Source organism: Epinephelus lanceolatus, chromosome 10 (genome assembly GCF_041903045.1).
Source record: "Epinephelus lanceolatus isolate andai-2023 chromosome 10, ASM4190304v1, whole genome shotgun sequence".
NCBI lineage: Eukaryota > Metazoa > Chordata > Actinopteri > Perciformes > Serranidae > Epinephelus > Epinephelus lanceolatus.
In genome coordinates, this window is record NC_135743.1 from 26532450 (window position 1) to 26559777 (window position 27328).

The 27328-nt window shown below is 39.5% G+C and overlaps 1 protein-coding gene across 1 annotated transcript in view; it reads left to right on the plus strand.

The window, feature by feature from the left end:
• The window catches only part of mtbp (MDM2 binding protein), a 44629-nt gene extending 22286 nt beyond the window's left edge, over nucleotides 1-22343 (plus strand). Inside the window, exons 9-23 of the mRNA XM_033640109.2 lie at nucleotides 779-873; nucleotides 1169-1235; nucleotides 1503-1620; nucleotides 2183-2362; nucleotides 4726-4839; nucleotides 8248-8412; nucleotides 11943-12036; nucleotides 12122-12280; nucleotides 13601-13696; nucleotides 13875-14138; nucleotides 14299-14411; nucleotides 15746-15858; nucleotides 18680-18793; nucleotides 21587-21652; nucleotides 21739-22343. Of these exons, the coding sequence (XP_033496000.2) occupies nucleotides 779-873; nucleotides 1169-1235; nucleotides 1503-1620; nucleotides 2183-2362; nucleotides 4726-4839; nucleotides 8248-8412; nucleotides 11943-12036; nucleotides 12122-12280; nucleotides 13601-13696; nucleotides 13875-14138; nucleotides 14299-14411; nucleotides 15746-15858; nucleotides 18680-18793; nucleotides 21587-21652; nucleotides 21739-21777 (1797 nt within the window). The 3' untranslated portion in view covers nucleotides 21778-22343. The remainder of the gene's footprint in view (nucleotides 1-778; nucleotides 874-1168; nucleotides 1236-1502; nucleotides 1621-2182; nucleotides 2363-4725; nucleotides 4840-8247; nucleotides 8413-11942; nucleotides 12037-12121; nucleotides 12281-13600; nucleotides 13697-13874; nucleotides 14139-14298; nucleotides 14412-15745; nucleotides 15859-18679; nucleotides 18794-21586; nucleotides 21653-21738) is intronic.
• Nucleotides 22344-27328: the final 4985 nt, after the last annotated feature.

Below are 27328 nucleotides of genomic sequence, written 5' to 3' on the forward strand. Positions count from 1 at the left end.
CGTGCCATTGGCATGCTGACTGCAGTGTCCACCAGAGCTGATACCTGTGAACTTAATGTTCATTTCACTAGCATAAGACATCTCCAACGTTATGTCGTTAATTTGGCAGTACATCCAAACGGCCTCACAATCTCGCAAGATGGTTACGATGACGAACTGCTGTCAGGTCAATTTACATCCCAGGGCACAGCTGTGTAGTAATGATGCTGTTCAATCAGCATCTTGATTTGCCACAACTGTTAGGTGGACGGATTAACTTGAGGAAAGAGAATTGCTCACACTGATTTTAACGAATTTGCAACCAAAAACAAAATTGTTGAGTTTGAAATTTTCTTCAGAATATATAGTGGGTTCTCAGTGGGTGTCTCTGTTTTATTTTTTTGTCTTCCTCTCCTTCTTTTCTGCACACACACTTGGACTCGTCTGCACCTCAATATTGTTTTCTTGACATTTGCATTGGAAGTCCAAATCCAGATTTGGAACCAAGGAAGATCAGATTTCAGGGTCAGTTATCTAACATCACTTCTGAACTGGTTACAGTTCAGTATCTTGCTCAAAGACACTTCAGTTGTATGTTAGTCTTTGAACTGCTGGATGGTCTCCAACTCCTGAAGCTGCTGCCTCACAAACCACTGGGATTTTTTTTTTCTTCTTTTCAGATGCTTTCCTGTGTGATAACCCTGGTGTTTTTTATTCATCCTTTTCTGTTTTTCTTTGTGTCTTTCATGCGTTCGCTTGTTCATTTACGTCTGTCTGTCTGTCTGTTCTGTGTTTGCAGGTCTTTCATTACTACGCACCAGATTTAGATTTGGTTCAGCTGGTTAACCTGTCGAACCTGCCCAGCTTCCTGATGTCTGCAACCCAGTTTGAATTGTATCCTCATCTGAAGTGTGTGTGTGTGTGTGTGTGTGTGTGTGTGTGTGTATGTGTGTGTGTGCGTGTGTGTGTGTGTGTGTGTGTGTGTGTGTTTCTTGGAAAACAATATATTGTCATATCTCTGTCCACATTTAAGTGGACCCACTAATCTAGATGCATACTATTTGAGACACAATAATAAAACAACCTTAATTCTTTATTCATACATTCAGATTTGAATACACTTGAAAGTACATGATTGGTAACCCCTTCCCCCCAATATTATATTATTCCTTCACCACCAACAAACCAGAAGCCTGTCTGGGAAGTCAATGAAAGCTCAGCTTCTGTTGGACCAGCTGCGGTCACTGCGTGGAAAGGTATCAGCCCCTTAACCTTGCTCTTATTTGTACAAATATTGAAAAATGTCAGCCATGGAACTTTATTATCTCTAATGAAGTAAATAAATTAATGATTGTATGCAAACTTAGATTTCCACTTGTTTACTGTAGTCCACAGTTAAATGTGTGTACATGTAAATAACACATACAGAATATGATGCATATAAAATTAATCTTTTATTTAATTCATGGGAGTAAGGGACTGTGTGATTGTATATGTTTATCAACTGTGTTTCTGGCTCCTAGGTTGGAGCATTGTTCAGCCTGTCCTGTATAATCACCCCCCTCGTTCAGCCTGCAGCCAGCCAACTCAGCTCCCAGCGCTGGAGAGAGTCTATAGCAAGGAGACCAAAGTCATTACCCGGTAAGACTGCTTTTTCAAACCCTTTTCATTGCTTTGTTAAATGGATGACCATTTGGCAAGAATAGAGAGAAGCCATATCACCTTCCACAGGGAAATAAATTGGTAACTACGACTACACTGATATAGATAATAAAGCCCTCTGTTGGGGAAGCACACTCGAAAGTGGGACCGAATCAAATTAGAAAACACTGCCTGAAAAAATCAGAAACAAAATTCATGAGACACGATATAACTGATACAACCGTACCCTTTGGGAAATTGGATTGCTGCAGCAAGTGGTAAACAAAAAAAAATATGAATTGGACAGCAGGGATTAGAGATACAATACACTTAGCCGCGCTTGGGTAAGATATGTTAAGTAGAATTGTATGGATTAAATATTTATAAATAAAACATTTAAAATGTCACTGCAGCAACAAAGCATAGGACACAGTAAGATGAAAAAAATCATACTGAGAGTGGAGCCGATATTAAAACTTTACAATTTTAATTAAGTGAAATTCTTCTTCTGTGGTGGATTAACTCTTGGTGTAATCTCTCTTCCTCTGTGTATACCCTGCAGTGCCTGACGTAGAGTTGAAAGGTGAGAGTGCACACTACCTCCTGCTGGTCCAGGGCTCAGATGATGTTGGGTGTGGAGGCTGCCGGGTCAGGATGTTGCACTCAGGCAGTCAGATCAATGGCGCGGCTGCCATGGCAACCGTCTCGGGGTTGCTGAGAGAGAAGTCTCTGTCATCATCGGGTATATTATGTTGTCATGTTCATGAGTACAAGTGTGTGTATTTCTGTGTGTGTTACTGTGAATGTGTCGCTGTCACCTTCATTGGCTTAAACCTTGTATCACAGCATCTTGGACCGAGACAGAGATAGACGAAAACAGCCTCATCTAACACGATCAGATTTCTTTTCACCCGTAGTTGTACTGCAGGGGTTGTCAAGGTCTGATACTGTGGGGCCTCCCTCAGATAAAATTAATCACTATTCCCCATCCATCCTCAGTAATGTCAAATAAACATGAACAGTGCAACATGAAAAAGTAAAAGTGTGCCGAATTAGCTGTTAACAGCCTTTGTTTGCAGTGTGCCCATGGACATTCAGACAACTATCACTGGCTTTGATACTGAAGAAAACTTGGAAGTGATGAATCTCAAGAAAGTGACAGTTTTTCTCCTATGATTTCAAAGTGAGTTAGGGACGTTTATTTGCAATAAACATAATCATAGATAATGATGTCCTCGGATAGTGTTAGTCTCACTGAATGTAAAAAAAATGTGAATCATGTCCGTTTGTTCATTTATGAGTCAGAGATAAAGGAGTGCAAATTTTGATGCTAAGGGTTTTAAACTACCTTAATTACCACCCTGAACTGCATGTCCCCACCACTGCTGCAGCTCCAATTGCTGACCACGTTGGTGAGCTGGCCATATCTGCGAACAACTACAACTAACTATCCGTTTTTAAGAACACCAGCATGCACCTGACCCCTTCACCCACCCCTCACCCCCTCTGATTTGGGAACATTTAGCAGTAATTTGTCTCTGTGCTATATTGTAAAGAACAGCCTTCCAAGTGTCTGTTCTTTTTTTTTTTTTTTTTTAAAGCATCTCCTCAGCTTGATTGAAGTAGACACTCCTCTGGCTTCAACTGACAGAATAACAGAATGAAAGGGTTGTCACTGTTCATTAGGCTAGCCTGTATTATCTGTACTGTTTTTCCTCCTTCCCCCCTCCTTTCTCACAGCACTGTAAAGTTGTGACTGTTCTCTTTAAGGATTTCCTCATCTTTTTTTTCCACCAAAATAAGAACAATCAGTCAAAAAGGAGAGGAGTGAGAAAGGGTATTGAAGAGGCCGATGGGTTGACGAAATAAGAATGGAAGGTGATGAGGAGGAATGGAGTGTATAGATGGACGAAGAACGAACTGGATGGATGATTGAACAAAACACTTGTCTGGTTATAGCTGACTAGAAGGACAGACATGCGAATCTCATACTGTTGTTTGTTTTGTTCTCTAAACTTAAAGCTTCTTTTCTGATGAAAGACCTTCATTGTTCTTGGGCTTTATATGATATTCAAGAGACCCACTGTGGTGTTTCCCCCTGAGAGTTCCTGCTGTTAACATTTTATGCAACCTTCAGGAGGAGCCTTTTGTTTTTTTTGTTTTTTTTAAATACTTTTTAAATGCAGAGCAAGACTATAAAAGGTGCCCTAACCGCTGCAATGACAGCAGAGTTTTGAATAAAAATGAAAGTCTTAAAATGCACACCTGAGGGTTGTTGCACCTGAACAAAAAGCAGGAAAATGCTCAAAATACCTTTGTGTCCTCCTGTACTAGTGCAATTTTTCAAGTCTCCTTCGCCAAGAGAGGGGTTACAAATTTAATTAGAGGAGCCGCATGTGATATTTAGCGTCTTAATATGGCAGCAAACAACTATTCGCTAAGATATAGTGGACTAATGAGCAGAGAATGAAGTCACGTTTGGTCTGTGTGTTGTAATCCAAGCCTCTCTTGTGGTCGGTCAGTCCGCTTGCGTGTGCATGTGAGTGCATGTTAGTCCTTGTTTAGGTCCCACTGGCTTGCTAATTGACTGCACTCATACGCCGGTTACTGCTGATAACACAGTCCTGACCTCGACCCCCAGCCCACCTTCCGGTCCCCCCGATGCTAGTACCTCCATGTTGAGAGCAGTGTGCAGACAATCCCAGCTCAGTTTCTGAATAATAGACATGCTCTAAATGTCGTTAACAGCTCCTTTAATCAGCCAAATATTGTTGAAACAGCAATCTTAGGTTTGTCTTTTTGTTCTTGTTTACTAATTCTGTGGTTCCCAACTTTTTTACCTTAAGTTGCATTCAACGGGGGAATAGTAAATTTAAAAAAAGAGAGTAAATCCACCCAAGAGTGATAGTTTTTCCTCACTCAGATCAATTGCTCTGACCTTTTTGTGTAAAATCGATGAACCCTCTGTTGCCCCTGATCCCACACGGGAAATCTCAAAATGTTCTGCGGGTTCCTCACCAAACAATACACAATTAAGTTTCTAATCTGTCCATTGATCTAATGATTATCCTTTTTTTCATCCACTGCTTCTCTCTCCATGACCAGGAGGAGCTGAAGACAACATCCTCTGCCCCCTTCCCTGCCTCCAGGGAGCTGACCTGCTAAAGAGAGAAAAGAAGGTGACCCAGGTCCAGACACTGGTACTCAAAGATTATCTCAGTAAGTAGTACATTTAAAGAGTCTCTGACATGGAAAACAAATCACAAATGTGAACATTATGTAGACAGAAAATTGTTGCGCACTCTGTAGTCAAACAGATTTTCTCAGCATTTTTTGTTGTATTTTAGTGCTACCACTGTGCTTTTGAAGATAAGATGAGAAAATTACATTGTTATTATAGTACTGTGCAAGCCAACAACACAGTGCCCCTGATATTAAAAACAATATAAAAGAAAGTTAAGATAGGAACAGCACTCACACTGCTATCAAGTGTGCAGAAAAACAACAAGCAGCATATAATCTAGCAGCAATACAAGTAGTCATTAATTATATATATGAGTATTATTAATCACTTGCATACTAATGTATGATAATAGCTAAGACAAGCCCTCGGAACAGCACCAAGAGTGTGCTAAGACACGCCAATCAAACTTTTGTGCCCCCAAGCAGGATGGGAAGCGACCTCTCACAGAGCAGTAATGGAGAAAATGGATTTGGGAGTTTTAAGGGAACAGATTTTTCACATAACAGACACACATAACATTTTTTCCCTGTCTAAAAACTGTTGTCTTCTCATCAGAAACATTGTTTAACTATTTTTGTTGAACATTTTTACATGATGACAGGGATTATGTGAGAAGGATGTGTTGGTCTTATGTCATTAACTCTTTCCTTACCCTAATGGCTGCTGGCCCTCACCCTCTTTAAATTGTCCCATTCAGCATTCAGTCATCCTCATGTTATCCAGACTGGTACAACCACTCATGTGCCTGGTATTAAACAGCCACTCAGTGTCACACACACACACACACACACACACACACACAGAGGCCCAGCTCTCAGTGACAATGGCAGAGAGTGCAAAATGCTCCGAAGTATGGTCATACTTCACAAGAGTTGATGTCAACACTGCTTGTTGCCGCAAGTTCAACAATTCCTTTCCATGCAAGGGCAGAAACACAAGCAGTCTTTCCAAACATCTAGTAAAAGCGCATCACATACAGGCGGAGAAATGCACTTTTTTCGACCACCTAGCTCATAGTTCATCTTCCATTAGCACATCTACTTCAGTTATGTCATAGTCTATAGTAATAATTCATTCAGGTTGCTGAGGTTTCTATCATTTTCCCTGTTAAAGGGTTTTTTTTGGGGAGTTTTTCCCTTATCTGCTGTGAGGATCCAAGGACAGAGAGATGCCTATGCTGTACAGCCCTCTGAGGCAAATTGTGATTTGTGATATTGGGCTTCATAAAGAAAATTGAAATTAAATTTTAAATGAAGCTGTAGCAGAATGTTAATTTATGTACTGCGCTGACAGAGATAAAAATGTAGACATAGTAATTATGTTCTTATTTTGTTTAATTTTTTTTCTCTTAAAAAAAGAAGAAGAAGAACCGAAAAGAATACCGTTCAAGTACCCGTTAAATTCTTATTGATACTCATCCCTACATGTGCCATTGTGTATTTTTCACTGTTGTTGATGAGAGAACACATATCATATGCTTCATGGCTCCTATATTCAAAACCATAAAAACTAGAAAACACTTTAATCTAATTTGATAAAGATATCAGGACTAAAAGAATTAATCAGTGAACTGTTCAGTTAGTTGCCTGATATCAGACAGATTTGTCAAGCAGTTACTTTTCGAATCGGGCAACTTGAAGTCAGATTCAAAAGTCTTGACCCAGTCAATTAAAAAATAAGCCTGGCTTCTTAATTGATCAATCATTTCAGTTATTTTTTAAGTAAAATTTTAAACATTTGCTTCTGTTTTTTTTTTCTGTTTCATGTCATAATGAACAGAAATCGAAAATCAAGACAAGGAAATCGCAATGAGCATTTCTTTTTACTATTTTCTTACATTTTATTGAAAAAACACTGAATCAGTTACATGATTGGCATATTAATCAATCATGACAATAGTTAGTTGCAGCTCTTACATGTACATTGTAACACATTTGAATTGTACAATCCAGTAATTGGAAAAAAAATTGTATGAGTAAAGACGTGTACAGTGTACTGTAGTTACTGACCGGACATGTTCGCTTTGTTAAGTCACCTGCCGCTAGAAAAATAAAAGACAATCCTCAGTGTTGACTTCTTATTTAAAGTGAGATATAAATGTCAGTCTATAAGAATGTGTGCTTGTGTTTGCGTGTATCAACTATCTGGGGCCACTGAGAGCTTCCTGAGCCGTCGTCAGTTTGAACTCTCAGCCCTGAGCGCAGTCTTTCTGCTGCATAGAAAGACTGTTGAAATATCATTATTTTACAGACACACATAATGTCCCCTTGGCAGGCGAAGATAGTGAAACACCAGTGGAGTGGAGCCAGATTAAAGGAAGTGGACTAAAATTCTTCAGACTTCAGGAAAAGCAATAGGGTTGTTCTTTGAAAAGGCCATGAGCAGAATGAAGAGTCCTGACAGACCACAGGCCTTAATGAAATTCATTGCAGTATACTCTGACTTGGCAGTAAATTGGGGAAAGGCATGTCCTTATAAGTGGCAAAAGTTGGAAGTACTGGAAGTTTTTCTGATTATGTGAAATGTGTGTGTGTGCATGCACTATCATAGGTCTTTCTGTTGTCTCATTGGCTGTAATCAGTCTGTGTCTCTCATGCGTGTGATGAGTATGCAAACTAATGCATGTGCGTGCTAAGGACATAATTTAGCATTTTTCTCTGTTTCAATTTCACTGGTTTTCTAACTCCCAACCATAACGTGAAACTTTTTTAAATTGCCTTGTCACACCTGCTTCAGTCTGCACAAGACTGACAATAATATTTAAGATCTAATACATTTTACAATGCAAGTTAAAATTCACAAAGCATTGCAATTGCACAATCTTTTAAGCTTGATAAACCTGTACTCTAAAGAATGTCCTTGTATCATTTCATCTCCATATATTTGCCCCTTGGCCACCTTTTAAAAATGTCCAGAGGGAGAGTGTGAGAGTGTTTGCTTTTCTACTGAGAAAGCAAAGCCTGCATAAGATTTAAATAAAAATACAGCTGTTTTAAAGCCTGAGCCGCACACTGGGGATGCACCAGAGAGGAGCCTTATCTCACCTTATCAATGTAATAGATTCTTCCTGTTTCCCCACATAGATCTTTGGAGTTTGTTGTAGTTCACTAACAGGATATTTTCTCCTCAAAACTTAAATCACCAAGTCGCTCCCTACCCATAGGTCACAAAGAAGGCATTGAGGTCCTAAGGTTATATACGTTGCTAATGTTATATAACTGTTTCTCAAAAAGTTTCAAGCAAAAGTTCAATCCAAAAGCTTTTATATGTTCCACCATCACTTCACCAGTCAAAGACACACACACACACACACACACACAAAGCAAAAAAACTAAATGTGGCATGTTGCCAAAGTGAAAACCAGACTCTGTTTGTGTGTCCAGGACAGAAAGAAGAAGCATCAGCCTCAACCTCGATACCCATCAATGACTTGAAGGTCATTCTGAGTCTGGCCAGGGAGCAGTATCTGAAGATGATTGACTCCACTCTGCCCTCTGCTGTCACCTGTGTGATGGATGAGCCTGAGAGCAAAGCTGCCAAAAACTCAGGTAGACAAAAAGTATTTTCACATCCATCCAAAGCTACGGTAAATATACAGTATACAAAGTGGAAATGTGTCAGCGGTTTAGTCAGTCTGGAGACACAGTGAAACATTTACCACTCACAGACCACCTTTTCCTACACCATCTTGTGATATTAAATGCTCTGTCACCCTTAAATACCACTTTCTTTGTGATGCATAAATGCCACTTTTCTGAAGTTACTATGGAATGTGTCAAAGTTCAAACAGACACCATAAACCGTCAGTTTTACTTAAAAACCCCATTAAACCCCATTAATTTAATGGCGGTTTAGAAAAAGCTGCATTCACACCAGGCATGTAGAATGACAAGAACTGGACGAACCTCCATTACTCCATCTTGTGTGGGTTGTTATATTACTCTAGGATGGCTGCACTTGTTGCTAGCCTTGTTTCCAGAGCATTTAAGTAGCCCAAATTAGTTTACATTGTTGTGCTACCCTTTTGGGGTGGTTAATTAGCGAAGTGAAACTAGATACAAAGTATAGGCCCCTTGAAAACAGCTGAATTGATAATACTATATGTGTTAAGAAAGGATTTTATTTATTGGAGCTGCCAGCAGTGGTGGCTTTTTGTTGACCCTTCTTTTTGTTCTTTATGGAAATGTTGTTGTCAGAATTTCTTGAATTCTCCAACAACTTCAGTAGGATGCGGCTATCAAAGGTTTTTCAACTCATCCCCTTGTCTGAGCAATATGAGTAGATTAAAGGGAGCCATGGCCTGGATGATAGTTATACGTATACATGTATAAAGCTCCTTGTACTTAAATGGTGGGATTTACTGATGTTATTTTGGCCTCAGACTGTTCAGCCATTTTAAAGTTTACACATAGCAAACAGTACTAAAGAGATTGTCCACACATGAAAATCAAGAAAACTGATGTATGTTCACCCATTTACCATAACATGTATTCTGATATTCCCATCAACTGTTATGCAGCAGTGCATCAGTATTCACTTCATCTCCATTCATAGCATGACACCTCAAAAAAAAAAAAACAGTGCCAGCTAATAATTAGCAAATAAATTGTAAGCAACAAAACAAGTCCTAGCCTGCAGCTAGAGCTAAATGTGCACAGTGAGGGTGGAGCTGCTTTAAAAAAACGTAGCCGTGGGGCTAATAGGTCTGCATGTCAAGCAGTTTTCATGTCATAAATGTTGTGACATTATTTGCCAATTATTTCTGGAGTTTTTGCACAATGTTGTCTGTCATTATCTTTATTGTGTAATTCTTGCCTCAATCTATGTTACTAGATTGAGGCATTGCCTCAGCAAGTTTCATTGTAGTGGAATAAACCATCTGCACCATTTACATGTATTTATCCCTCCAGGACCTCACATAAGGGATATACTTGTATTTTGCAAGAGGTGAGCTGGAAAGCTTCAAAAACACAAGTGATGATGGATGTAAACATGCAGAGACGTACAGTCTAAGGTGCAAAACAGGAGCTTTTTCCCCTAATCTTTGCCCACCCTCTGCTCTGGAGATGAGAATGTTGTTTACAGCAACAAACAGCTACAGCGATCCATCAGGAATGCCTTTTGCATCTGTGTTTCAGTGTTGCCTAAAGGTGCGAATGACTATGTGTGGGCTTTAATACCACTGGCAGAGTGCTTCAGTCTCTTCATATAACACGCTTACAACCTCGGGGCATTACTGTGCATTAAACACTGTCATGTTGTCGGTAAATCTTTTGCACACAGTTTCATCACATTTCTGTCCTCCTTGACCTAACATACAACCTTCAGCTCCAAAGAAAAGTGCAGAGTGATGATATTTTGGATGTTGAAATTTCATCTGTCTGCAGAGAGTTCAATTTGTTGACCTGGCTCAAGTGAAAGTTGGGATAACTCTTGTAATCCATCATGCAGCACATGGTGCCCATGTTGCCTGTGGCTACGTACCAGGTAGTTTCTCTACTGTTCTAAAATATAATGTTGCCGTAATAATATCTTTCAGATTTTTCCCGGCAGGGCTAAACTCTGTTTCTTTAAAGGTGCTGTATGTGCTAATCCATCAGCATTTTAAAATGATTTATAACACCCACCTCTTGTATGACATCACCTACTGTGAGCTCCAGCTTTTGGTTCAAGCAGTGCCAAACGGTATTAAAGCATCTGAAGCTATTGCTTTGTATTTCTAGGCGTCTATGTCAGACAGCTAAAGCCTTATATACAGAACTAAGGATCTTCCTATTCAGACTTACAGGCTCATTTAGTAGTACGGTAATTTACGGACACAGTGTACTTTTGTATCCATAGTTTCACAGTGTGAAGCATCCTGTGACTGCTGTTTCAAATGGAAATCAACATATACGGTTTTGAAGAAGAGGTAGACAATAAGTCAGTTTTTCAACCTTTCGTATTTTGCAGAAAACAAAAACAAAACATGAAGATGTTTTATGAGACCCACATTGAGAGATGCTGGCTCTTGCTTGAATGGAGCTTCCACATGTACCAGTGGGAATGACAACTCTGCCCCAGAGACTGCATTAGACTCTCATTGTTCATCATTTTGACAGACAGGGTTGTAAAAATTCCATCATAATCTGTTATCGCTTGTCATATTAATAATCTTTTTTATGGTAATGAGACGTTTTTAATAGCACTTAGATTTTCATTGATTATTTTAATTTCTTAACAAGTAATATACAGAACAAGCTTATGAATAGTCCATTTATAATCAGGAGTGTGGTGCCATTTGTTAAGGTACCTCAGTGCTCATGTAATGGTATATAGGTGCCCAGTAAGTAAGAGAGTGACATGACATATATGTAGGGGGCACAAGCTACATGAGATGGCATGGGGTAGAGCAGGAACAAAAATTAAAAGGTAAATACTTGAGTAACAGAATGGGTGAATACCTGCAACTTTTAAGGTGGAATGTTTTCTTGTATGTTATTCAATGCACAGGCTGACATCGTGAATCAATCAACACAGCTTAAATGTCACTATGACAACTCAGTCCATTCCATTTGTTTTTATTGTCTCTCTTGCATAACATGTTTTAGTGATGATTGGATCTTCATGTGTTTAAAAAATGTATGTAAGCAAACTGAGAATAATGTATTTCCCCACTTGGAGAAAAAAGATAGCATAGCATTGTTTCGGTGTGCCCACAGCACTTCCTGTTTATAGGGGTATGAAGGAAAAAGATGAAGAGGGATACCTACCATGCAGAAAAAAAAATGTAGACACTCAGCTGTTGTGACATTTTGCAATGGTATGTAGCTATACACCCTACCAGTGCCATGGCTAAAGCTAGCTATACAACAAGGACATGCACATGAGGTATAAAACAAGACTAGACAATAGCTTTATACAATATCCACATGCCACCAGCAAGTTACATTAGGTCACCCTCAGTGTTCTAATCTGTCAAAATGATGCAAGACCTTCAGATTTTTCCATCACTGTCAGAAAAGATTCACTCAATGATGAAAATATTCAGCATAACATCTGCTCTGACCAGCTAAGCCGTGTTGTTTTGTCATTTTAGAATTTCAGACCATTTCCAACCTTCAGTCCGACTGGCCTGAGAGGAGCGTCCTCCACAACATAGAGAACCTGCAGAAAAAACGACAGAAGAGAAGGTAGATAAAGTTTAAATAGACATATGACAACTCTGTGTACTTAAAATACCTGTATTTAATCTACAGAGAATTTTGTGTGTGTTAGATTTGGTTTGTTAGGTCCAAGCTCCGGTGACAGTCTCCTCGGTCCCAAAGACAGTCAGAAAAACTCCTCTGTGTTACTGGACGCCAAAGAACTTCTCAAACACTTCACATCTGATGGTCTGCCTACTGGGGAGCTACAACCACTGGCTATCAATAGAGGGTAGGTTCAGTCATCTTTTCCGGCTCCATGAGTTAGACTTTCCAAAGTGAGCACTGACTAGGGCTGTCAAAAGCACCATGAAATTGAGTTTTAATATTTTCAAATTAATTTAGCAGAGTTTGAATAATATTCGAAGTTAATATATATATATATATATATATATTTTTCATTATTTTATTTTAATTTTTTTTTTTTTATACAAAAAAACACAAAATATAAGATGCTTATTGCTGGCCGGTATGAACGTGACACTCGGATGAAAACACCCGTTCTGACCTCACTGAAGTGCCATGTATGACCAACTTCTGCCTCGCTATCTGAGCAATGTTTGGATACTTCAGTGCGTAGTTTTCCACCACAAGAGTGGACCCTGGTCGGCTCGTAGTGGTGTCTCATTCTGGTAACGTTTCATTTCTTCTTCAAAAAGGGTAGGCAGGGAGGCAGCAGGTGCAACACTCTCCCTGTATGTCTCCCCGAACAGGTCACACATCACGGACAGCGCAGTGGGTGGTGTTAGCGCAACGGGCTCCTCCGTCGGCGCCTCTCCCTCCGACGCTATGTCCCTCTCTGGCCCGGCTTGTGCGCGAGCCATCTCCGCCCGAATGGGATTCGCCGTGATATACAACATTATTGATAGTATTAATTAATTATTAATGATATTGGAATTATCAAATTTAGGTTCGAACTTATAAAATATATATATATTCGAATATATTTCGAACTTCAAATTTTTTTGACAGCCCTAACACTGACTGGAGCTTATATACATGCACTGTAATGAGGGAGGCCTTCACACTGGCACACATAAAGGGACAAACATGTAGGAGGAGGCAGCCACAAGATTAAAAGCAGGCATCGGGGCCACAGGCTGAGAGTGGCAGACGCAAAGATGGCCATGAAACAAGACAAATGATTCGGTACAGAAAAAAATAACAGATTTACAAATGAACTTAAATATACTGTAATCAGGTAAGTTGTTTCTTTGTTGTGTTAGGAGGGTTTTGAATGACAGTTAATGAGACCATAATGAGGATTTGATTATGATCATTAGCCTGCTACAGTGAGCTTATAACCTTTTGTGGATTCTTTTTTTTAGTTGGGTTTAAAGAATGATTATTGTGGAACAGAGCAGTCATCAGTTAGTGCTAATAATTCTGTCAGGCCAAACCGTGTGTGTTTTAATTAGAAGCATTTGTATTTGTGGTTTAATGAAGAGGAAAAACACATTTTTTTTCTGGACACATTGTTTATATTTCTCCTCTCTTTCTTTTTCCATCACCCACCCCGACTCTCTCTTCCCTCCACATCCTGTCTCCTCAGTAATAATGTGTTTCAGTTGTCACCAGACCTTTCTCCCAGACGAATCATCCAGATGCCCTTCAACAAAGCCTCAGCCTCTCATTACCATGGCATAGAGTAAGTGTGTACAAACAGTACAGCGACTGTTGTGCTACAGTTACTGATATTTTAATGTACAACCCGCTGTGAAAAATGTATTATGATCAGCAGAAGCTCGGAAGGTAACTAGCTACATTAATCTTCATTACTTCTTACTTATTTTACATATTAAAAACATATATGTTTGTTCCTGTAGGTTCTGCCTGGACAACCAGCGCTCCTTAGATCGAGACCAGGCTTTTGTGAAACTCCAGTCCCGTCTGATTCGGTATGAGACCCAAACCACCTGCTCAAAGGAGCCCTGTGCCCTACCCTTTGCTCTCAGCCCCGCCCCCTCCCCTGCTGTGATATCAGAACCAGGAAGTGTGCCTGATGGAGAGACTCTGCAAAACGCTGATGTTGCGCGACTAAAGCGGAGGTCCTGGGACACGGACATTATTGGAGGTTATCCTCGCAAGAGGTATGATGACGGTGTATGTTGCTCCCTAGAAAGATGGATTCATTGATGAGTCGATAGTTGGGGTGGTTGTGGTACCTGGACTGTTGTTGCTTGTTAGTGTGTGTAAGTGTTAGTAATGTTACCATGTTTGTGTCTTTGTATGTGTGTCTGAATGATCCAGGCTGGTGAAGTCAGAGAGCAGTGACTCCCTCTGTTCTCAGAGCAGCGGCAGCAGTGGGACACACCCTGCCATTAGGTCTCTACGGCAACAGCCAAGCAGATCCAAGTCCTCAGGTAAAACACTATGGGAAGGGACCAGTGATTCAGCTTTACAGTGAGTCTTAGGACTACAGTTGGTACTTAATTTTCCACAGACAATATAAACAGTGCTGCCATCAGTTAGGGTTGTAACAGTACACAGAACACCCAGTTCGTTCATACCACGGTTTATTAGTCACAGTTTGGTGCGAGTTCGGCACAGTAGAAAAAGAACAAATGTATCCGGATATGTTTTTTTTGTTTTCATTTATTTTGAACAGACAGTAGTGTAAGTGTCACAGACAGACAAAATTCTCTTGCTGGGGACTGAGGTAACATTTTGCCAACTGACAACTTTGGAAGCTATTTTCATGATAAAAAATGAAGAACTTTTCTGTCACCTCTGTATTACACTTTACAAACACTGAACAAACACTTTCCCAAAGGCAGCAGGTCTAAATACCAAAATACATAGAATAACAAAAAATAAAACTTGTACATTAGGAGAAAATTAGCTCCACCATGGCGGTATGCAGGCGTAAATGCCAACTGCCTCAGTAATTGTTTTATCCCAATTTTTTTGCGTCTAAAGGCTGCTTAATGGCAGTGGGGATAAGGCGTTGGGTTTCGGTTGGTTTTTGTCCTCATCCCAGTCATCGACACATCTGAGTAATACCATTGGATGTGCGTTAGCATGTTGAATGTGTTTCCATTCACAGACCCTAGAATGGTGGAGCAAAGCCGACACACTGTCCTCATCTTATACACAACTCTTTCTCCATTGCTGTTGTAGCTTACCGGAAACCTGTAGGCGAGTCTTCCAGCTACAACTTGTCATCTGTGCTTCCCATATTAAGACCAACTCGCACACCAGTCCATTTGTAGTGTTGACCTCAGAAACCTGTTGCTTCAGCTTACAGCTAAAAATGTCTGGATGGGACTCGTATTCTGTGTGCGGCTGTGTGCAACAAATTGTGACCCCCATTTCATGATTGTTTAGTACACACTGTAACTGTTACAACCCAATTATCAGTGCATGTTATTAATAATCAAACTATTTAAGAAACAACACTCAGTCTTTTATGGTTAAGTGCACGTGTTCTTCAAAACTAATTTCCAATTTTACTTCAAGATCCTCGAATTTATTAGGTGAAAACTTCAGAAGACTTCTTCTCAAATAAATGGATTGCCTGGTCTGACTCTTTGAGATCCCAGGACCATATTTAAGTTTGTCTAAATTATATAAACATGCTTATTCTTAATGTTCATTTTAAATTGTTTTTCATTAATTTTGTACTCAAACATACTGTGGATTTGTACTGCTATGATGGTAGTACCTCATTGTTCTTTTTCTTCACATTATCACCCAGGTTTGGCGACTCTTCCATCCACTGACAAACCCAAACCTCAGCAGCCAAAGACACATCATGAACAGACAGCGGACAAACCTTCCAAAGAGTCACGCTCCCAGAAACACAACAGGGTGAGTGTGTCTTATTTTGAAAGGGATTACATGCTTTAAAAAAATCAAACATACCACCTCATAAAAGTTTTCTCTTCATGTAAGTGTCTTGCTAGGGGGCAAGATGGAGGCAGCTGACATTGACCATGAGGGTATAGTACTACATCTCTCACACCAAGTAGTTGATGAGTCTCATTAAAATGGGTTTTATTTGTGTAGTTCTGGCTGTTGGAATGTGCTGCGATTATTATGGCCCAAAAAAAATCATGATTAACATACCTGAAACATAGTAAGAATACCCCATACCATGTTTGCCTTGGATGTTTTACTATACCAAACTGGAAAATGAACAGTGTTGCAAATTTGTTGGGACCAACATCAAACTTGGAAGGAAGAATGTGAAGCACGGGTTCTCTTATTCTTTGTCAGTCATATAAAATGCATGCTCTCTCTCTCTCACACATGCAACATTTTGTTTCAGCACCCTTAGACTACTAATGCTCCAGTAGGTCAACAACTAATGTTAACATCGCCTCAATATCTAGAGCTAAACAGATAAGAAGCTTAGATTGCTGTCCTGCTGTGGTCACACTGCCTCTGTTTGACGGGTAAAAATACAAACAATTAAAAAAATTAAACAGACACTGAAGGCAGAAGCATTGTGTTGTGTCCATAGTGCCCCTGAAAACAACGGTAGTTATGGTAATGACAGTCAGAGAACTTGCTGGCTAAGTTTTTACCATTAGCAGGTTTCACCACGGTATATATATATACTGGTGTACTGCCACATTTGTGGTCATGATGACGTACTTATTGTTTTTTGCCCCATTGATACTACTTCTTGTAAAGTTTTTGCAATGTTGCCTCACTCAAACAAGATCTCAGCAGTTACTTTGTTGGATAAAATGTTGGGTTGTATGATTGTTTCTATTTTCATTTTGTCTGGTCATGGTTACTGGAGATCGCTGATACGTGATCCAATCTCCAGGGGGCAGCAGGAATAGGAGGGGGTGGGAAGATAAAAAAAAAAAAAGTGAGCTAAGCTCTAGTTGGTATTTAAACATTTAAGATGTGAAATTTTCCTAAAACATGTAATGGCTCATACAGACATAGTCCCTTTCAATCATCACTTCTGATCCCCCTGCCTGTATTTTCTTATTTTCTCTTGTTTTGCTGTGGTCGAGATGTTTATGGGCGTGTACCCCAGCAATGCTCGGGTTACAAAAAGGCAAAAGGGCAAAAAAAAAAATGGGCAAAACTCCAATCGAAAGTGGGCTACTACTTTTATTTGTTTTTTGCTAGTGAGTGTATTTACAAATAGTAACTGACAATCCTGCATTGTAAATAAAATCAATTTAATAGCAGTGCCTCGTCTATTCAAACAGCGACTCCCGCTTAGAAGTCTGCGTGTCTGTGTTTGGTGTGACAATATCAGTGTCATGTTCTGCTTAACCGTATTATTTCATCTTTAATACAACAATCCAAGTCATATCCATAACGTTAGCTACTCTTATGGAGTGCGGAGCAATTAAGTGAGCAGGCATACAGATAGCGAAGACATAGGGTATCAGATCCATGGAAGAGAGAGGGGAAAATTGTTTGTCATTAAGGATTTAAAATGAACTTGTCACTTGTGCTGATATTGGTCTCAGGGAGGGACATGTAGCTCCACTAGAAACATTTTTAAATGCCCAATAGGTGCACAATCTAGAGATTGTTTTCATTGCATCTTAGTTCTGATAGTAAATGAGTTAAAAACACTTTAGTATTAGTGTAGGACAAAAACAATGTTGATCATCCCTTCAATTTTTGATAAATGATCAAATTGCCAATCAGCACAAGCCTAGTAAAATGGAGAGAGAAAAATTAAAAACTAAGCTATAGTTTTCACCTGTTTAAGAATTTATCATAAGAAAGACAGTTTTTACTTTTTCAACTAAATCAGGAAACAACCAAATTTGTATTTTCCCCACTCTCCAAAAAACACAGACGCAGTGACAGACGGACACACAAAACACACTTAGAGTCTTTCTTCGACAGATGAGAGTTGTGCAACAGCTCCGGTGAAGATTAATGTTTTATGTTTTGCATGTGATCACTGTGAATGTGTGGGCTGCATTATAATGTCACAGCAGAAGTACTTTAACAACTATACTATTATCATATCACCTGCTGCCTGCCTCCACAGACACACACACGCTGTTCTCTCCCATCTTTTACGATTTGTTCAGTACAGTGTGGGCAAAGGCGGACACACATACATGGACACACACACACACCCACACCTTCACACCGTTTCCTCTGTCCCACGTACAGCTCACAATCTGCATCCCGACCTTGACTTGTTCTGATTTCTGATTACTATGCAAACAGGCTTATCATCCAAACCCAAGTATAGGAAAGAACAGTTGGCCCTATTCAGAAATAATGATAGCAGTTTATTCAGGACAGAGATTAAAAGCTGCCTTTCTCCTCATGAGACTGAATGGCACAGATGATTCCTCACAATAATTTATGGTGTTTCCTCAGAACAGTCGCTCTGACAAGATTAAAGGCAGATCTATTTATTTCAGGAATGTATTTTCCCAGTCGACGCTACCAGGAAAATATTTGTATGTTTGTGCCTCACGCTGAATGTAAAGGCATGCAATTCTGTGCAAGGACGTCCCCCAAAGTCGAGACATTCTGACATCCCTTTGTTTTAAAAAGGCAGCCGTGTTAAAATTAGTTTCTCTAAACTGGGTTGGCGTCAGGTGTTTCGGGAATAAACACAACTTGATATAATGTTTTCACGATTGTGCTAATATAAAACTGCATGTGTCTCCGTCTTTTGTGTCCTCAGATGCTGCAGGAGGTGGTGGCTAAAACGCTCAAACACCACGGGATTACTGCCGAGCATGAGTGCTTTGAGGCCTGCAGCAAAAGACTGTTTGATATCTCAAAATTCTATCTCAAGGTTAGTCTTTTTACTGCCCACACACAGTCAGCGCTGTCCTCTCCCTGACAGTTTCTTTATTTGTATGCCTCTTTGCATCCAGGACTTGTTCTGCAAATTTGACCATATGTTGCGTTTTGTTATAGATCCTCCCAACAAATTAGAATGATAATAGGAACAGCCTGAAGACGCCATGCCTGCTTTTTGCCAAAACTCACTTTTTCCATCTATTTTCTTTTGTGCCTCCTTGTTAATTGGAATCAGGTGTTTATGTTTGAGAGAATATAAACACTGAGGAAAAACTCCCTAACTTGCCAGCAGTGGTGGAAGAAGTACTCAGATCCTTTACTTATAGGTGTCGTTGGTGACTTTTTTACAAAATAACTTTAGTCATAGCTGCTAAAACTTTCACTGTATTCACACAGCACTAAATGACACTAATAATCTTGCCAACTCTATTGCTTTGTAGCGCTTCTAATGGTCTTACTGCATGTCAACAAAAACAACCAGTCAGAGCCGAGGAGTCTATAACACAGCGGTCAATCATGTCAATCACTGCTCATGAACTGTGGTCAAACTGTCAAACTAGGCAGCACTGATTAAATATGAATCAGGATTCTGTTACTGCATTGCCTATTTCTCACATCAAAAGTTCTCAGAAACATATTTTAGTGTACTGTTTAGCTGTAAAATGAGAAAGTTGGCGGATGGGTAGTGCTTGGTACTTTGGTAAACTGTATCCAACATGGCAGCCGGGTCACAAACTTTCCTTTGTTACAGCTAAACAGTAAAATAAAATGTTTCTGAACACATATCACTTAACATGCGAGAAATAAGCATGATTCATATTTGATCAGCGCTGCCTAGTTTGTTTAGCCCGTTTCCACCAAACACTTTCAATATTGGAACCAAATGTAACCCTTCAGACATGGTACCTAGACCCTTGCGTTTCCTCCACAAACAGTACAGTAGATTGCATGCTGACATTTTCTGAATAAAATGGGATATTTAAAAATAGTGGATTTGTGCATTTAGTCCTTCTAAGGCAAGCTCAGGGGTTTAGTGTTGCCGGAGGAACAATGCTTAGCAACACTTTTTTATTCTCAGAGTGAGGATTGGGACATATTCTGTCCAGGTCGAAATTAATATGTATAAATGTTTGAAAATCCACTCATTACTAAGAGTGTATGTCATATAAAAACTAATGGAATGGTCAAAGTTGTCACATTAGTGACACGTGTGTTAATGGATTCACGTCGTCAACTCATACATTGAGTAACATTACAAGTTAACATTACACCTTAAAAGTTGCCAGCAGTCGGCATGGTCAATTAAATTATTTTTTCTTAGACTCCAGCTGCTGCAAGAGGCAGCAAAACATCCTTTTATTTTATAGTTACAGTCTACTAATATAAGTTAAACTCTCCATAGTATGAACAGTGGTTACATGAGCAGCTCCACCTTTTACATGTAGTACCATATCTGTGTGCTAGGTACCCCAACTGAGGGGTGACCAAAAATGGGGATGGTACAAAATGGTCCCATTGGTACCATCCACAACTTTTCACAGTGGAAACTGAAAAAATGTTCAGTGTTTTCAGCTCCGTTTCGTTTTGAAACACTTAGCAACATAGCTGCTAATATGGCTATTAGCTACTCAGCTAGTACTAGCTCCTAATTGTCTTAAACGAAAACGGAAAACCTAGTCGCCGTTTAGGAGGACAGATACGGCTCAAATGTCCCGTATACGTCGAGAGTTACACATTATGACAATAATAGTAAAACCGAAGTCCCTCACACAATAACTGACATTTGCATGGCATAACTTGCATTGGCTGTAAAGCTGTGGATGATGGTCACGGAGATGAGCCAGCAGATTTGTAGTGTCGCTGCCCTTCGCAGCAACTTTCTTTCTGCATGTTCTGCACACAGGATAGTTGTCCTCCACCAGCTGTCCCTCGGCATTCTTCAGAAACCCAAAGTACGCCCAGACCTCAGACTTTGTGTGTTTAGTTGGGGGGGAAATGTCCTGAGTGCCGCTATCACCACCTTCCGCCATGTTGTCATTTTGTGTTTACACATGCTACGCATTCACGCAGCGCCTGCATCGCGAGACTTGAATGAGGCTGTTATTACATATCCTGATAATCCACCGTGATAATGTAATTAATTTAAACATAAACGGTAATTCTTACCGTGTAAAAATTAACCGAGATTTACCGTAATATTGGTAATCATTACATCCCTAATATGTATATATGTTGTTGTTATAGCTGGATGAGAAGGAGCTCATTTTATCTTCTTTATATATTGTTGAGTTGTGTGGGAGCTCTATCTTACTTCTTTTGAGTGTTTGATTTATTCTCTATATTTATTTCCTTATTTTATAGTATTTTTCTTTGCTACTTATTTGTTTTGCAAGTGTTGGGCAACCCTGCAGGCACCTCAGGTTTATAGGAGCAGCATGCACCTGAGACCCACTCAAGAAAAATCACTGCTTAATGGACAATTGATCTCTTTTGCCTGCATTGAACTTCCTGTGGTGCATCAGTGACTTGTTGGTTTCAAGTGTTTGATTTATATTATAGACAAATGGCCACTACAGGTAGTTTGATTTATTATGACTTTGTATGCGTGTATTGTATACTTGGTATGTAAACTCTTAGTCTGAAAAGTGTGTAGACATTGACTGTCACATAAATTAAACTTTCTCTTTTCTTTTTTCTCTTCAGCCCACATTAGTGGTCAGCTTTGTGACGAGCTAACCTCACTGTGTCAGTATGAGTGATCTCCTTTTCTTATAATTGATTCCAGGATCTGAAGACGTCTCGGGGTCTGCATGACGAGATGAAGAAGGCAGCCAGTAGCAACGTTAAACAGGTAACACCACCGAACACCAAATGTTCTCCACTTGGTGTAGGTCTTCTGAACTTGAACCTCCTAAAGGTTATTTTCTGTTGTTGTAGGTCATCGACTGGGTGTTGGAGAAGACCTCAAAGAAGTGACGACAGTTGTGAAGAATCAGTGAGGGGAAAATATTTTATATGGGATTTTGTTTTATAGATAGAAGGGGGTTAAACCTTAAAAAATATGACATCTTCTGTCACATTTCAAAGAGTGTTTTGCTTTTGCTTTTGAAGCCTTTCTGATAAATGGTTATATTAAGCCTGTTTTAATAACCTTATTCCTTTATTTAATCTTATCTTTTATCTTTCTCTAAGTGACAAGTAATTTGTCAGATGTATTGTGTTTTTTGTGTGTGTGTGTGTGTGTGTTTTTGAGTTTCTGTTGTTGCACATCTATTCTGATATCCTCCCACTGCTCCAGAGTCTTGAAACAGAAAAACGGAAACATACTGAGACAAAATCGACGCACTGTGAGAGGCCACGAGGGCTTAGAGATGTTGGCTTCAGGTTGTAGTTGTGTTTTCTTTGTAGCTTTTCCAAACATGTTTTTAAATCCTTTCCCACTTGTTCATTTTGGTTTCCAAATACTACAATAACTGCATGGCTTTATCAATGTACATATTTTATCTTTTTACTGTTTGTGACACAATAAAGTGTTTTTTCTTATATTTTGCAAAGTGTTACTACCTGATTATAACCTGAGCCGGTGGGTGGAAGAGTGTTTGAAATAAAAAAACAAAACAAAGATAAAATATGTGTGCAGTGTGAGCTGTCTCTGAGAAATATGTATTACATTATCAGTGCTGACAGCTAACAGCCCAGTCTGGATGGTGGCTGTTATTCAGACACTGAAAACAAAGCCACGAGCGGCGCGGCACATTATGCAGCGTTGATTATCACTGACAGTCAGACTTTGTACTAGTTTGTCCTCAGTTCAGGCTGATGAGGAACACTGCTAAGATTCCTGCTGGATCTTATTGTCTGTTCTCCTAAATGGACTGGCTACAGGTTTCTGGCAAAAATAAAAATCTCCTCCATGCCAAGACAACATGAAATGATCCACTTTCTGTGAAGCTGAACTCCACAACAAAAAGCTTCAACTTCAGAGGAGTGGAGAGTTTTTTTCTGACTTGGCATTGTATTACCTGCATGAATAAGATGAATATATGAAGACAGATTTATGACTATGCACAAGAAGCAAATTTCTGCCTAACTAAATGCAGCGAGGACAGCTGGTGGATGGTTTAATGAACAGGAATAACTTACTCATGCTTTGCTTTGTTATTTGGGAGCAGTCCAGTAATAATTATAGGGAAATAGGAATTTCCTGCTCTATTTATAGGGTTGTATGGAACTCTGGAGAAAGAGTTGATTGTTGAATCTCATTCCTAAGGCTGGGTATCATTTAAAGAAAACTAAGACTAATACAGATACCAATAGAGCACTCCATTTAATTTATCTTTATTTCCTACTTTATTTGATACCCATCATGTGAATGGAAGTGTTCACTTGTATAAGATGTCACAAGCATGAATGTCACATTAAAACAAAGAACTTTTGCGGTCATTGGCTGCCAGCAAACCATACAAACAGTCATTTCTTTATAGATCTGGGTACAACAAGGTTTGAATCCAGGTACCACTTGGTTGGAAAAGTTCAGATACTACTTGGTACAGGCTGGGTTATTTCTGTGGATATCTGAAAAGTATTGAGTCCCTGTACCCAGCCCTACTCATTCTCAGGTCATCAAATACCAATGCTTTAGGTTGGTAGTTATACCGAACCACCAGCCTAAACCGTTGGTATCTGAGGACCTGGGAATGGCACTCAACAATCAGTTGTCTTTCTCCAGAGTTACAGCCCCTGGCAAAAATTATGGAATCACCAGTCTTGGAGGATGTTCATTCAGTTGTTTAATTTTGCAGAAAAAAAGCAGATCACAGACATGACACAAAACTAAAGTCATTTCAAATGGCAACTTTCTGGCTTTAAGAAACACTAAAAGAAATCAAGAAAAAAAACTGTGGTAGTCAATAACAGTTACTTTCTTAGACCAAGCAGAGGGAAAAAATTATGGAATCACCCTGTAAATTTTCTTTCCCAAAACTAACACCTGCATCACATTAGATCTGCTCGTTAGTCTGCAGTTAAAAAGGAGTGCTCACACCTTGGAGAGCTGTTGCACCAAGTGGATTGACATGAATCATGGCTCCAACACGAGAGATGTCAATTGAAACAAAGGAGAGGATTATCAAACTCCTTAAAGAGGGTAAATCATCACGCAATGTTGCAAAAGATGTTGGTTGTTCACAGTCAGCTGTGTCTAAAATCTGGACCAAGTACAAACAACATGGGAAGGTTGTTAAAGGCAAGCATACTGGTAGACCAAGGAAGACATCAAAGCGTCAAGACAGAAAACTTAAAGCAATCTGTCTTGAAAACAGAAAATGCACAGCAAAACAAATGAGGAACAAATGGGAGGAAACTGGAGTCAACGTCTGTGACCGAACTGTAAGAAATCGCCTAAAGGAAATGGGATTTACATACAGAAAAGCTAAACGAAAGCCATCATTAACACCTAAACAGAAAAAAACAAGGTTACAATGGGCTAAGGAAAAGCAGTCGTGGACTGCGGATGACTGGATGAAAGTCATATTCAGTGATGAATTGCGAATCTGCATTGGGCAAGGTGATGATGCTGGAACTTTTGTTTGGTGCCGTTCCAATGAGATTTATGAAGACGACTGCCTGAAGAAAACATGCAAATTTCCACAGTCATTGATGATATGGGGCTGCATGTCAGGTAAAGGCACTGGGGAGATGGCTGTCATTACATCTTCAATAAATGCACAAGTTTACGTTGACATTTTGGACACTTTTCTTATCCCATCAATTGAAAGGATGTTTGGGGATGATGAAATCATTTTTCAAGATGATAATGCATCTTGCCATAGAGCAAAAACTGTGAAAACATTCCTTGAAGAAAGACACATAAAGTCAATGTCAGGGCCTGCAAATAGTCCGGATCTCAATCCAATTGAAAATCTGTGGTGGAAGTTGAAGAAAATGGTCCATGACAAAGCTCCAACCTGCAAAGCTGATCTGGCAACAGCAATCAGAGAAAGTTGGAGCCAGATTGATGAAGAGTACTGTTTGTCACTCATTAAGTCCATGCCTCAGAGACTGCAAGCTGTTATAAAAGCCAGAGGTGGTGCAACAAAGTACTAGTGGTGTGTTGAAGTGTTCTTTTGTTTGTTTGTTTTTCATGATTCCATAATTTTTTCCCCAGAATTGAGTGATTCCATATTTTTTTCCCTCTGCTTGGTCTAAGAAAGTAACTGTTACTGACTACCACAATTTTTTTTCTTGATTTCTTTATGTTTCTTAAAGCCAGAAAGTTGCCATTTGAAATGACTTTAGTTTTGTGTCATGTCTGTGATCTGCTTTTTTTCTATAAAATTAAACAACTGAATGAACATCCTCCAAGACTGGTGATTCCATAATTTTTGCCAGGGGTTGTACTTGCAGCACTTTTAATCCATGTGAATATTAATTTATTATAAAGAAACCTAATTTTCCATATTTGTCCAATTGTATGCTTGTTAGCGAACAAATTTTCTTTTTTGTGTTCAGCTGACTTAAACACTGTCTATAATATTCAACATTCATTTTCATCCTCTTATCCGGGGCGGGCTCGCGGGAGCAGCAGGCCAAGCAAAGCAGCCCAGATGTCCCTCTACCCAGCAATGCTTCCCAGCTCCTCCTGGGGGACCCCAAGGCGTTCTCAGGCCAGATGAGATATGTAATCCCTCCAGAGTGCTCTGGGTCTACCCCAGGGCTTCCTACCAGTGAGACGTGTCCGGAACACCTCCAGCAGGAGGCACCCAGGAGGCATCCTGATCAGATGTAATGGATTTGAAAAATATAATTCCAAGTGTACCAATAGAGTGTCACATGGATGATGTTTATTCCATGTAGGCCAACACAGAAATTAGCGTCGCCCTGGTTCCCTTGACAAAAAACAAAAACAAAAAAAAACAACTTTGGGATTTTGGATGTAGCAGAAAATAAGCTGTGGCAAATAAAAGTTTATGATTTTGTTCAGCAATATTTTAATGAAGCCTAAATGCAATCGCCAAAAGTAAAAATCTAACGTTAGGCTATCAACAAACTATACCACGGTTGCATGACTTAAATAACGCTGCTACAACAAGGCTGTAAAGCCTGTAGAGCTGTAGTCGCATTTAGCCACTTGTTAGCAGCCATCTTTTTGACATGTAAAGGCTTAAAAATTTCTGAGTGGGGTATTACTGATGTAGGCTATTTTATGTCAGAACAAAACGTGAAAGTCTGTTAAGCTTGTGTTAACCAAAAACCCATTCAAAAAACCCACTGATGAGGGAACTGGCTTAAATACAAATTAATTTCCAAGTGTTAGGACACACGTCTGCAGCACTCCATTAAAAACTGTATCCGTTTTTCCGAAATTTCGCATCAAAGTACAAAGTTCTGTCCAAGAAACCTCTTGAAAATTTTTAGGAAATTATTTATCTAACTTTGACATTGCTGTCACGTCAGTAAAAGTCGACTGAGTCCAAAGTGCTTCTCACAGCTCTGTGAAAACCAGTCTATATTTAGTGTAAGGCACAGCACTACTATCACTATAATGTAACTGGACAGAATGTACAGAAGTAAGACTTTGTTGAACATCCTCTGCTACTCTCAGGTCACCACTAAACTATCCAAATATAGTGTGTCTGTTTTTCACCGCAGGGATACTCACTTTGAGGTTACTAAAGGGCATGTAAACTGCATAACCTGACATTTTTAGTGTGCACGTTTTTGTGAGAATGGACCGAGCGTGGTATCCATCCTCCGCTGCATGTCAGAGTGAGTGCAGATAATAAAAGTTATAGTATCGCAGTGGGCCAACAGAAGAGACAGCAACAGTTTACATTGTACCTCATACTTCTGCGTCACACACGAAATCCTTGGTGGAAAATGACCAGAAAAGGAGAATACTCTGTGGCTGTGCAGAGGAGAAGGCAACAAATGGTGCCACTTATCACTAGTCCTTGGGATAAGGTGATAAGGGTAATGCAGGATTAATCTCCTCGTATGGAGACTAAAGCTTTTCTTTAAATATTTGGCCTTGTGTTAACACAACTTTTTACACATTTAACTCTCAAGACAATGTCAGATATACTCATATCAAAATAGATACACAAAAAACCGGAGCTCAAGTATTTCTGTGACACAACAAATCCACAACTAAATGTTACATCATCTAATGTATCATGTTGTTGCAGCAGACATGGTTTCTTGGTTTTAATTCCAGGACCATAAATAATTTACAGAGATGTTCTGTGGGCCCATTAAATGAATACAGCAATGAATAGATGAGTTGGCCATCTGTTGTCGCTGCTGCATGTTGCAACATGTAAAATAAATGTTATTAATGGCCGTTGGATGTTCTTGTTCCTGGGACTTTGGGTTTGTCTTTTGACTGATGGAGGGATGAGAAAATGGAAGTAAAGATGAAAGATGAAGCAGATTTATACAACTGAAGAGACGAGGAAAAATCTTTCTGTCCTGTTTTATTAGACAAACTCAAAGTCCATGTAAACAGCTACTTCAGTGTGTAAGTGTA